The sequence below is a fragment of the Mastomys coucha genome, unplaced genomic scaffold (genome assembly GCF_008632895.1).
Source record: "Mastomys coucha isolate ucsf_1 unplaced genomic scaffold, UCSF_Mcou_1 pScaffold18, whole genome shotgun sequence".
Taxonomy (NCBI): Eukaryota; Metazoa; Chordata; class Mammalia; order Rodentia; family Muridae; genus Mastomys; species Mastomys coucha.
In genome coordinates, this window is record NW_022196900.1 from 67,509,954 (window position 1) to 67,521,967 (window position 12,014).

The following is a 12,014-nucleotide window of genomic DNA, read 5'->3' on the forward strand; positions in this document are numbered from 1 at the left end:
ATCCACCTGCCTCTGCCTCCCAAGTGCTGGGACTATAGGCATGCGCCACCACCGCCCGGCCTTTTTTGGTTTTTTAAGACAGGGCTTCTCTGTATAGCCCTGGCTGTCCTCGAAATCAGAAATCTGCCTGTCCCTGCCTCCCCAAGTGCTGGGACTAAAGATGTGCACCACCACTGCCCAGCCTTAAGTCATATATTAACAGAATAGTAAACCTGTTTCGTTTTGTTTTTTAAACAAACAAACAAAAAAATCCTGGCCTGCTATGCCCTCTATAGATTCTCCTGGCAGTTTGACCCTTGCTGCAAGTACCAGGTGGAGTATGATGCCTATAAACTGTCCCACCTGCCTCTGCCCTGGTGTACTGTGTCAAGGTTTATGAGCTCTATGCCGTATGGCTACAGGAGAGTGGGATGAGAAGAACAGGGCCCACAGGACTCAGATCCCTACAGCAAAGCTGGCTTTTCTCTGTCAAGCAGCAGCACCTGGGATAGTGTTTGGTTTAATACTTGTTATTTTTTTAAGCAAAAATAACAGATCATAGGTGTGTCAGGGGTTTATTCAGCTCATTACACTAAGATGTCTATTTCCATAACCCAGGAGTGGCTCCCTGGCTGTAGAAGTCTGACTGAGCAATGGAATATGAATAGAAGCCAATGCTACTTTCTGAGGGATATGAACTTGCTGTGGGGGTGTCTTAAGTATATTGTTTAACTATACCATTCAGAAGCCAACCCAGTAAGCTATTGACCATTAAAATTTTGAGAATTTCAATAAAAAAATAATAATAACATTGAATGGGATGAGTACCAAAATTCATTAGACACAATTTTTTAAAACTCACAATCAAGAAAAATAACTTGTCTAAGAAAGAATTACTCTGGATTTTGTAAAAAAAAAAAAAAAATGACTCTTGTACCAAGTGCTGGAGAAGATCAGTCCTTTGCACGTCCTGGGATAGCCAGTGCTGTCTGTCCCAGGTCAGGTGGGCTATTATACCAGCAGCCAAGAAGCTCATTTCTAGGTTGTTGCAGTGGAGCAAACGGATGATGTGTTTCATCAAATCTTCTGTCACCAGCTTGGGAGAGAGCTCTCTGACTTCAGCCATGTTGTTCTACAGGGCAAGAGGGCACAGCACAGCAGGACAGGAAAAGGAGGAAGAACTAGTGAGCACCTTCACTATTGTTCCCTTTACACGCAGGGGTCCCAGCACTTAACCCTGCTCCCTGCCTCCCAACTTGGCCTACTACCCAAATCCCACCCTGTCCTGAAAGCCATGATCAATAATAGCAAAGCACAGAGTAGAGCACTTACTAAGTGCTAGGCACAGTATGAGAAAGAAAAATAGCTTTGTCTGTATTATCTCTCAGTCAATGTTCAGTCTTGCAAGGAAACCTGATGAGACAGCAAGGTGGACTTGTCAGGTTTGCGCTGGTAGTAACTGCTTGAACTAGAAGATCAAATCTAGGCCTAACCAAATGCCTAACATTGCTGGGACTAATTCAATGTTATGTTCAATTTAACAATGAAAACTGTCCTGTTGGCTTTAGCAGATTATATTCATTTTCTTTCTTTCTTTTTTTTTTTTTTTTTTTTTTTTTTTTTTTTTTTTTTTTTTGGTATTTTCGAGATAGGGTTTCTCTGTATAGTTCTGGCTGTCATGGAACTCATTCTGTAGACCAAGCTGGCCTCGAACTCAGAAATCCACCTGCTTCTGCCTCCCAAGTGCTGGGATTAAAGCCATGCACCACCACTGACTCTTAAAGGATGTCTGAAGTTACTTGAAATGTGGATGTCCTTCTCCAGACACATACTGGCTGACATTCTGAGGCTGTGGAGACTCTGTCACCACACTCTATTGGTTAGAAAGGGGAAGCAGCAGGACCTGCTCATACTGGAGAGGAGAGGCTTGCACAAAGATGGTCTAAGCTCCTGAAGCCTCACTCATTTAGGGGCTTTGTATTCAGAAGCGCAAAGGCCTGAAGGGGTGAAGTGAACCATTATAAAAAGTAAAGTTAGCACTTCAACTGCTTCAGTCCTCAGGGCCAGAAACTGCAGTCTGAGGCAGCAACTGGCCTGTTTCTGAGATCCAAGCTATTTAGTTTTTCCTAAACCAGCCGAGCCACTTGATAATAAAACATTGAAATAATTTTTTTTCTGATATTCCTTAGCAATGGGATTCTGCTGCTCCACCCATGAGGAATGACTTTAATCTCAGCTTGATCTTATCAATTGCTTTGGCTAATATTAGCAAACAGGATACAAGCAGAGACTAGGAAGTTTCTGGTAGGTGGGGACTTGCCTACCATTGCCAGTCTGAGAAGATTACTGTAAATTGCAAGACTCTGCATATCAGTGTCAACTCTCTGACAGTAGCATCAGATCACCCTAGATATTTCAGCCTACAACCACACAAATCTCTCCTTCAAGGCCAGCACTACGGTAGACACCAGATGAGCTCAAATTACAGGCCCACTTGTTCTTGAGGGGAGAAGGTATATATGTGTGTGTATGTGCATGAAGTGCACATGTGTGTGGAAGTCAACATATGCTGTCTCCCTCAATCACTCTTCTTACTTATTCAGACAAGATTCCTCACTGAACCTAGAGTACAAAGATTGGGCTAGACTGGCTGGGCTGTGAGTCTTTTGTTTTTATTTTATTTTATTTACCCTCCTGTCTCTGTGTCCCCAGTGCCAGGGCTACAGACCACATTCAGCTTTTTACCTGGGAGCTGGGGATTCAAGTTCAGTTTCTTGTACTTACATGGCTTGCACTCTACCAACTAAGCTGTCTGTTAGTCTTTCTCTTTTGGTTGGTTTTGATTTCTGAGTCATCATCTACAGAGTTTTCAGTAAATAAGATAGCTACCATTATTTTTTAAACTTTTGGTTTTATTTTGAGTATGTCTGCATACTATGTGCATGTAGTGTTCACAGAGGCCAGGAGAGGACATTGGATCCCCTAGGACTGGCTATGTGGGTGCTAGAAATCAAACCCAGGGTCCCTAGAAGAACAACTAGTACTCTTAACCACTATGCCATCTCTCCAGCCTCAGACAGCTATTATTTTAAGCCACTAAGATGTAGGTTGTTCACAGCAACAGAATTACTGTAGGAAGGTATCAGAATCACAGCAGTGCCAACACAAAGTAGGTGCTGTGAAAGTACTAGTTTTAATTAAAATTAATTCAAACAATTCACCTTACCAAAAGACCAAGTACTTTGCTTTGTATCACAGGCACTGAAAATGTCTGTAAAAAAGAACACTCGGGTTACTTTATAATGAAGAAAAGAACTTTATATCAAAACTCAATCGCATCTTCCCACCTCTAAGACTTGGATGATGGTTGCCAATCCTTCATTTCCAATAAAGTACTTGCAGGCCAATGGACACTCATCCGTAAAATTCCAAAGTGCTTTCAGAGTTAACAAGAAGGTGACATCAACTAAATTCTCAGCTACCTTTTGTCTGATGATTGTTAGAAGTTCCTAAAAGCCAAAGAGACAGAGAGTTAGACCAACTTACCTCTGTGTGAGAATGGGAAGAGGAGTCCTAAAAGTGGGAGCTGGCGATACAGCTGGGTTCATAGAGTTCTCTTAGCATGACAAGCCTTTCAGTTCTAGCCCTAGCCTGCCCCAGACAGACATAAGATAAATCCCTCATTTTGTTTTGAGACAGGGTCTTGCAGGTAGCCCTAGCTGTCCTAAACTCACTATGTAGACCATGGTGGCCTTGAACTCACAAAGAATCCCATTTCTGGCCTCCAGTGCTGGAATAAAGTCATGCACCACCACACCTGGCTAGCTCAGTCAATAAGAATACTTTTTTTCAGCTGGGTGGTGGTGGCGCATGCCTTTAATCCCAGCACTTGGGAGGCAGAGGCAGGCGGATTTCTGAGTTCGAGGCCAGCCTGGTCTACAGAGTGAGTTCCAGGACAGCCAAGGCTATACAGAGAAACCCTGTCTCAAAAGAAAAAACAAAAACAAAAAACAAAACAAACAAACAAAAAAGGAATACTTTTTTTCTTTCTTTTTTAAAAAGTTTATCTTTTTATTTTATGTATATGAGTACACACTGTAACGTACAGATAGCTGTGAGCCTTCATCTAGTTGTTGGGAATTAACTTTTTAGGACCTCTCTCATTCCAGTCCGTCCTGCTTGCTCCAGTAGACCCTGCTTGCTCAATCCCTGCTCGCTTCGGCCCAAAGATTTATTTATTATTATAAATAAGTACATTGTAGCTGTCTTCAGACGCACCAGAAGAGGGCATCAGATCTCATTATGGGTGGTTGTGAGCCACCATGTGGTTGCTGGGATTTGAACTCAGGACCTTCGGAAGAGCAGGCAGTGTTCTTACTCACTGAGCCATCTCACCAGCCCTCTTCTTTCTTTCTATTTTGTTCTGAGACAGGGTTTCTCTGTTTAGTCCCGGCTGTCCTGGAACTTGCTTTGTAGATCAGGTTGGCCTCAAACTCATAGAGATCTGCCTGCCTCTGCCTCCCAAGTGCCGGGACTAAAGGCATTCACCATCGTTGCCCAGCAAGAAAGAGTACTTCTTAAGCTTGGTGGCCCATAACTTTAATCCCAGCAAAGAAATGCAGAGTTTCAGGCCAAACTAGTCTACACATCAACTTCCAGGCCTGCCAAAGCTACACAGCGAGACTCTGTCTGGAAAAGGTAAAAAAAAAAAAAAAAAAAAAGGAGTACTTCATATTGTGTTTTATAAAAAAGAAAAGGGGGCTGGTGAGGTGGCTCAGTGGTTAAGAGCACCGACTACTCTTCCGAAGGTCCTGAGTTCAAATCCCAGCAACCACATGGTGGCTCACAACCATCTGTAATGGGATCTGACTCCCTCTTTTGGAGTGTCTAAAGACAGCTACAGTGTACTTACATATAATAAATAAATAAATCTTTAAAAAAGAAGAAGAAAAAAGAAAAGGAAGCCAGGGATATGTTTGGTGGGGGTGTGGTGTGATATGGTGTGGGGGAAGGGGATGCCTCTATATGGCCCATGCTGAGGCATCCCTTCCTCCCCCATCCTCCCCCCACCCCCCGCAACCAGGTACCAGCCACATATATAATATACTGGTATACTATACCAGTATAGTATAGAATAGTTTATTTAGGGCATAGGGAGGTAGTTAAGGGGTTAGTAGAGACAGACAGATAGAGGTGAGGAGGGAAGGAGGTGGGAAGAGTAGAAGGGAGGGGAGGGGTGGAGTGGAGTAGAGGCCAGCTATGATCACTGGAGAGAGAGGGGGGCAGGGGAATGAGGAGAGAAGAGACAGAGGGAGAGGAGGGTAAGAAGGTAAGAGAGCAAGAGAACAAGAGAGGCGGCAAGCAGCTCCTTTTATACTGTCAGGCATGCCTGGCTGTTGCCAGGTAACTGTGGGGTGGAATCTAGAAAGAATGCTAACATTTCTTAAGTAAGCATAAGGACTTGAGTTTGAATTCTAGTACCCATGTAAAAAGCTGGCCACATAAGACCCACTGGGGACACTGGTGAGATGGCTCAGCGAGTAAGAGCACCAACTGCTCTTCTGAAGGCGCTGAGTTCAAATACTTATTTATAATAATAAATAAATCTTTGGGCGGGAGTGAGCAGGGTCTATTAGAGCGAGGGGGGCCGACCCAGCAAGCTGGGCCAACTGGAGAGAGTGGGGTTGACCAGAGCAGAGGTCCTAAAAGTCAATTCCCAACAACCAGGTGAAGGTTCACAACTACCTGTACAGCTACAGTGTGTACTCATATGCATAAAATAAAAAATAAATCTTAAAAAAAAAAAAAGACCCATTGGGGTTTGGGGTTTGCTAGTTGCCAGCCTAGCTCCACCCTTAGTAAGAGACCTTGTCCCCAGGAAGTCAGGCAGAGTGACAGAGCAGGACAAAGAACTTTGGCCCACTGTAAACAAGTACCTACCCCCACATACAAAGGCCTGGGTTCAAGTGTTTTTAAACCATTACCTTTAGAAGTATATTTTTAAGGACAGTTTTTTTATTTATTGTGAGTGCATATATGTACATGTGTGAATGCATGTGTGTGAGTATGCATTTGTGAGAATGCACGGGCTACCATATATGTATGGAGATCAGAAGACAACTTTCAGAAATTGGTTCTCTCCTACTATATGGGCCCTGAGAGCAAATGCTTGTTGCTAAGCTTGGTAGCAAGGTAGCAAGGTACCTTTACCCACCTGGTCATTTCACCAGCCTGCTCTAAGTGTCAGGAAGTATTTGCTCTGTCTAGCAATACTCTGGTTCCCCCAGAGAATGCTGCCAAGACTACTAGTTCCTATTCTCTTCAATATCAAGGTGCCATATTTTCACTCTCCTAGATTATGACTTTATTATTACTCAAGAAAGTGACATTTACCAGGCAGTGGTGGCAAACACCTTGAATCATAGCATTCTGGAGGCAGAGGCAGGCAGATCTCTGAGTTCAAGGCCAGCCTGGTCTACAAAGTGAGTTCCAGGCCAGCCAGGAAAACTTTGTCTCAAACCCCTAACTTCCCCCAAAAAAGTGCCTCATCTGATTCCTATCTGGCTGAACCTGACCCACAATTTTGTCTCTCACACACTGTGTTGCACTTCACATAACCTCTTCTCTATGTAGTACGGAATAAAATGATTTTAAAACCGCATTCATAAATTTCTTCTATTTTCTTAAAGTTATTAAGGACCAAGGATATAGCTCAGCAGTACAAGGCCATGGGATCAATCCACAGCAAGCAGGGTAGGGAAGGAGTGGCCATCACCTCAACTCACTTTGACTGCCATAAGGAGCTCTTCCTGAAGCTGTTCCATCTCCTCAGGTAAGAGCTGAAAGCAAACAGAAGGCCCAAGTGAAATGCCAAAGCTCTCCCAAGCCTAGGAAAGGGTGGAAACGGTAACCCTGGCGCACACCTACCTTCAGGGCCAGGATGGAGGTGATGTTCACTGCCATCGTTTGCATCTTGGGGTTCTCACGCCTGCACACCCACTTCAGAACAAGCTTAGCAGCATCAAACCTGAAAGGCAGAACATTGTTTTCTCACATCTAGGTAAAGTTTACAAATTATTAATAACAAGTACAAATAAATCCTTTATTCTCTTTTTGAAGACTGCACACAGTTAAAGACTGACTACAGAGGGTCTCCTGAGGTCCAGCTCCTCCCCGAGAATCTACCCACTGTTAAATGCACAGTAGTAGGCAGAGGGTCCCTCCCTTAACCTATCCGGTGAATGGCTTATAGCAAAGGGAAGGATACTTTCCTTGGTGGTGTGGCCTCTGCTAAGTTGCCTATGCCCCTCATTAATAAACCCCTCACCCATTTCCTGTAAGTATTCCTAATCAAATCAAACTATCTGGTTGACCCAAAGACATGGAGGGCCAAAGGATATCTAGCGGTGAAGAGGAAGAGGCTCAGGCTGGAAGGGAACAAGAGAGCAATGGGAAATGAGTATGACTGAAACACAATACACAGGTATGAAAACACCACGATGAAGTCCAGTAGTGTGTACAATATATGCTAAGAAAAAAATTAAAAAATAAAAGTAACAATGTCTAAAACCTTAGCAATGGAAATAAGAACATTTCAGAGAGAGCCCAAGAGAAGTGCATTCCAGTGAGAATGTGAATAAAATATGGGGTGGGCAGTACAGAAAAAGTTCATTTTGTGGGGATTCTATACTTCAAAAAGACTGGAGAAAAAACAAAGCAATCTGTAATTTGTAAGCTATATTGTAAATATCACCAAAAGGCTGCAGGAACAAAATTACCCATTTTTACAGCTCACTTCACCAACCTGCACACAGTTTAGGCTTCATTGCTCTGCTCTGTACCAGGATTTTCCCTGTCCTATTAATTTTAAATATTAGTGCAGCAGGAAGCCTGTGACTAGACAGGGAAAAAGGAGGCAGAGCTAAGAGTTGCAGAGACAGGACAGGAGAGAGAAGGAAACAAGATGGAGGACAGATTCCGCATGGTTTTAGATAGCCACAGATAGCTATAAATATCATAAAGGATAGAATAATTGGGACAACTTGTCAAATCTAGGTGAGCTGCTTGTATCATTATCAATTGGCTCTGAAATTATTGTGTGGGCATCTTGTTAACTGAGAATTTATTGATATATAAATCTGACTGATTAATTATAAGCTTCTAGAATTTTTATTTACTGGGTTAAGGGGATTTGTGACAACTAGCTGCTGGGGGTAAATGGTTGAGAAGAGACGAGCGCCCCAAAAGCAAACCCCAGCTGGGAAGACTGTGATTGGTCACTGCATGGGCTAGCCATGGAGGCAGCAGGGTTGCCTGGGCAGAGAGTGGCTGGGTGTAGCATGGGAACTTGCTGTTCTTTTTAATATTTCCTGCAACACTGCCCTTTGGTAACATCCCTCAAGTGTTCATGTGTTTGGAGGATTCCAAAAGCCTCAAAAAATATGAAAATTTAAAAAATAAGAACAGAGCCGGGCGGTGGTGGCGCACGCCTTTAATCCTAGCACTTGGGAGGCAGAGGCAGGTGGATTTCTGAGTTCGAGGCCAGCCCGGTCTACAGAGTGAGTTCCAGGACATCCAGGGCTATACAGAGAAACCCTGTCTCGAAAAACCAAAAAAGAAAAAAAAAAAAGAACAGAAATAAGTTTTCTACAATATTTTAAAGCACTGTTATATTCCTATTTAATCCTTGAGACATTCATTACTTTTGCAAAAGAGGAAGTTCTGTGCAAGTGGGCTAGAAGGAGCTTGGTGTTTCCTGTTCCCACTGGAATCCCTTGGATTTGTGTAACTAGGATGCCACCAATCACTCTGTGAAAGAGGCTCAAGAAAACCTTCTCCCCTGCACCTTACCTCAGCCTTAACCAGGCAGCAGGCCCCTATTAAACTAACAATCAAAAGCCAGCATTGTACCAACTGACTCTGGCCCCAACTCAGTCAGATGATGTTCTATCTTTACTTGCCTGTCAAACGGAACATCCGTAAGAATCCTGGTACTGGTTAAGGAGAGCAGGCAATTCTTCTGTAACTTTTAGAGAACAAAGACAAACATTCATAAGCAAAGGTGATACTCCATTCTGAAAGCAGGTTAAGGTGCATGGCTGGAGGCTGGAGGGATGACTCAGTGGTTAAGAGAGCACTGAGTGCTCTTTCTGAGGATCAGGGACCAATTCTCAGCTCCCACATGGCAGCTCACAACTGTCTGTAACTCCAAGATCTGACATCCTCACACAGACATGCGTGCAGGCAAAACACAAATGTGCGAACACAAATGTGCGCACACACATACAAACAGGTGGCTGAGATAACCAATGAGTTTGAGAGCGCGTTATTTATGTAGTCTTCTCCAAGATTTTAATTTTCTCTTACAATTGACTTTTGTCATGCAGGAATAAAAACTCTTAAAGACCAACTCCTGTTTTTAAAAGATACATTGACTTCGTGTGTGTCTGAATATGTGTGTGTAGGTATACATGTCCTTATCTACACATGTCACAGCACACACATATGGAGGTCAGAGGACAGCATGGTGCAATCAATTTTCTTCTCCCACCATGTGGGACCTGGAGATTGACCTTAGGTTACCAGGATGGTGGCAGTGCCTTTACCTTGAAACCTGTTACATAGCCACTGCCACAAATAGGATTTAAATGGAATCTTGTTACTGACCCTTTTAGCATGTTTTGCTTGACTCCTGTTTTTCAGATTCACCCTGTTTCATGTAACAGTAGTTCACTTCTTTCTTGTCAGACAGGATTCCTTTACAAAAATACATTATATTGCTGGGTGGTAGTGGCACACAACTTTAATCCCAGCACTCAGAAAGCAGTAGGTGGATCTCTCTGAGCTGAAAGCCAGCAGAGTCTATAGTGGGGAGTTCTAGGACAGCCAGGGTTACACAGAGAAAGAAACCCTAGCTAAGACAAACGGCATGTGTGCTAGGTATGTGCTTATTCTCTTAGCTACATTCTCAGGCCAGGAACTGGAAACCAGGGCCTTGGCCTTACGTATGCTAGGCAAGTCCTCTTTCACCAAGCTATATATATTCCCACCCCCGAAAAAGAAAATCAATAGCCTCTGCTATTAATAACCTAAGATATCTTTGGTTACTAAGGAAAAATGTATTTTCTGCTAAACATTTCATGGGCTTATCTTTTATATTTATCTATGATTTTACTCACTAATTAAAAAAATAGTTTATTACATTTATGTAGATGGGGGAATGAGAGAAAGAATGTGTGGTGTGCACATGTGTGTCAGAGAGAGAGAAGAGAGAAAGAAGAGAGAGGGAGAGAGAGAGAGAGAGAGAGAGAGAGAGAGAGAGAGAGAGAGAATATGAGTATGTGTGAGCATTCCTGAGGGATCAGGAAACAACTTATGGAAGGTAGTTTTCGACTTCTATCATATTGAGTCTCAAGGATCAAATTCAGGTCCTAAAGTTTGGCACTTTTACCTCCTAAGCCATCTTAGTTGACCCCAATTCAACTCCCCCACCCCCACCCCAGGGTGGTTGTTAGAGACAGGATCTCACATAGCCCTGGTTGACCTTGACCTGAACATCTGAACCTACAGCTTCCACCTCCCAAGCGCTGGGATGATAGGTGAGCACCATCACACCTCGCATGATGTTAATAGATGTTTTTGTCTTTATTTTTATATTTTTGGTTCTTTGAGACAGCGATTCTCTGTGCAGCCCTGGCTGTCCTGGAACTCACTCTGTAGACCAGGCTGGCCTCGAACTCAGAAGTCTGCCTGCCTCTGCCTCTGCCTCTCAAGTATTGGGATTAAAGGCATGCACCACCAAGCCTTTTTAGTTTCATTTCTTATCCATATTTTCCACTTCTTTCTATAACATTAAGTCCTATTTTATCCTTAACAACTGCAATTCAATAATATTTTCATAAATGTGTTCTAAAGTTAAAAATCAGTCAAATATTTAATTCCAATTACCTGTTGGTAGTTGGGGAAATTTTCCGTTGCTTTGAAAAGTAGATTGGTGATCTCTGACAACAGACGAGCAGGCATTCCCCTGGCCAGGCCCTGGCGTGTTAGGTTGAGAACGCAAGCACTGGCTGTGAATTGCACTGGCAGATCCAATGGATGATTCCTCATTCCTATAGCCACAAGCTGAAGATAAATTTGTTTTTATTGGGATTGACTCTTGGGCCTTAGTACACTCCACAGGCACAGGGACTGAGAAGCCTGTGCCTGTGGGAAAAGCCAGCAAAGGTCTGGAGCCAGCACAAGTAGCTGAGTAGCTCACTACAGCCAGGAGCCACCTTCCCAGAGTGGGTTAAGGTCAGAGAATAGGCCCAGTCCAGCATGGCAGGGCATGAGGGCCTGCATCTATGTTGGTGCTTGTGGGTGAAAGCCTGCAACAGACAAGAGTTGGGTGGAGAGAGGGACTGGGGCTAGAGGGACAGAGCCAGGAGCCAGGAGCCAGCACTACTTGCTAGCTAAGCAGCAGAGAGACTTGGCAGACTGCAGCTACAGACATGTGGCACTCCACAGTGAGAGTGGGATAAGGGGTGAAAAGTCACGGGCTTGGAAAGATACATGGAAGTCCTGAAGGAGAGAGTTTGAGATTAAAAGGAAAAATATATTCTATGGTAAAAAATGGAAAATGCAATGACACAATGCATCTGGATCCCATATGATTTTGTTTCACTTATCAGTATACAAATAACTTTTGTTTTCAGTAGCAATTACAATTTTATGTCCCTTTTAAGAGAGATCAGAAGAAGACTTAGATAAGGAAATGACTGAAAAAATCCTAGCTAAGTTATGAACAATAGAACAAAATTTAGACAATCCTATGAATCATGAAGGAATTTCAGAGGAATCAGATCTAAAGCCTATAGGGTCACCTTATGATGAAATTATAGAATGGCACCAGGTAGTGGTGGCGCATGCCTTTAATCCCAGCTCCTGGGAGGCAGGCAGATCTTTGAGTTCGAGGCCAGTCTGGACTACAGACTTGAGTTCCAGGACAACAAGGGCTATATAGAGAAACCCTGTCTCAAAAACCAAAAAAAAAA

At 43.3% G+C, this 12,014-nt stretch overlaps 1 protein-coding gene across 2 annotated transcripts in view; it reads right to left on the reverse strand.

Annotated features, from left to right (window-relative positions):
• Nucleotides 1-12,014, reverse strand: part of Zyg11a (zyg-11 family member A, cell cycle regulator) — a 37,736-nt gene that overhangs the window by 3,847 nt on the left and 21,875 nt on the right. The window contains exons 5-11 of one of the 2 annotated variants that reach the window (XM_031378120.1): nt 10,927-11,103; nt 8,940-9,004; nt 6,907-7,006; nt 6,765-6,818; nt 3,327-3,488; nt 3,206-3,250; nt 917-1,111 (exon numbers count right to left, since the gene is read on the reverse strand). In XM_031378120.1, coding sequence (XP_031233980.1) covers nt 917-1,111; nt 3,206-3,250; nt 3,327-3,488; nt 6,765-6,818; nt 6,907-7,006; nt 8,940-9,004; nt 10,927-11,103 — 798 coding nt within the window. Of the gene's footprint in view, nt 1-916; nt 1,112-1,361; nt 1,393-3,205; nt 3,251-3,326; nt 3,489-6,764; nt 6,819-6,906; nt 7,007-8,939; nt 9,005-10,926; nt 11,104-12,014 lie in introns of those variants that run through there. The other variant, XM_031378121.1, reaches the window with a different exon arrangement.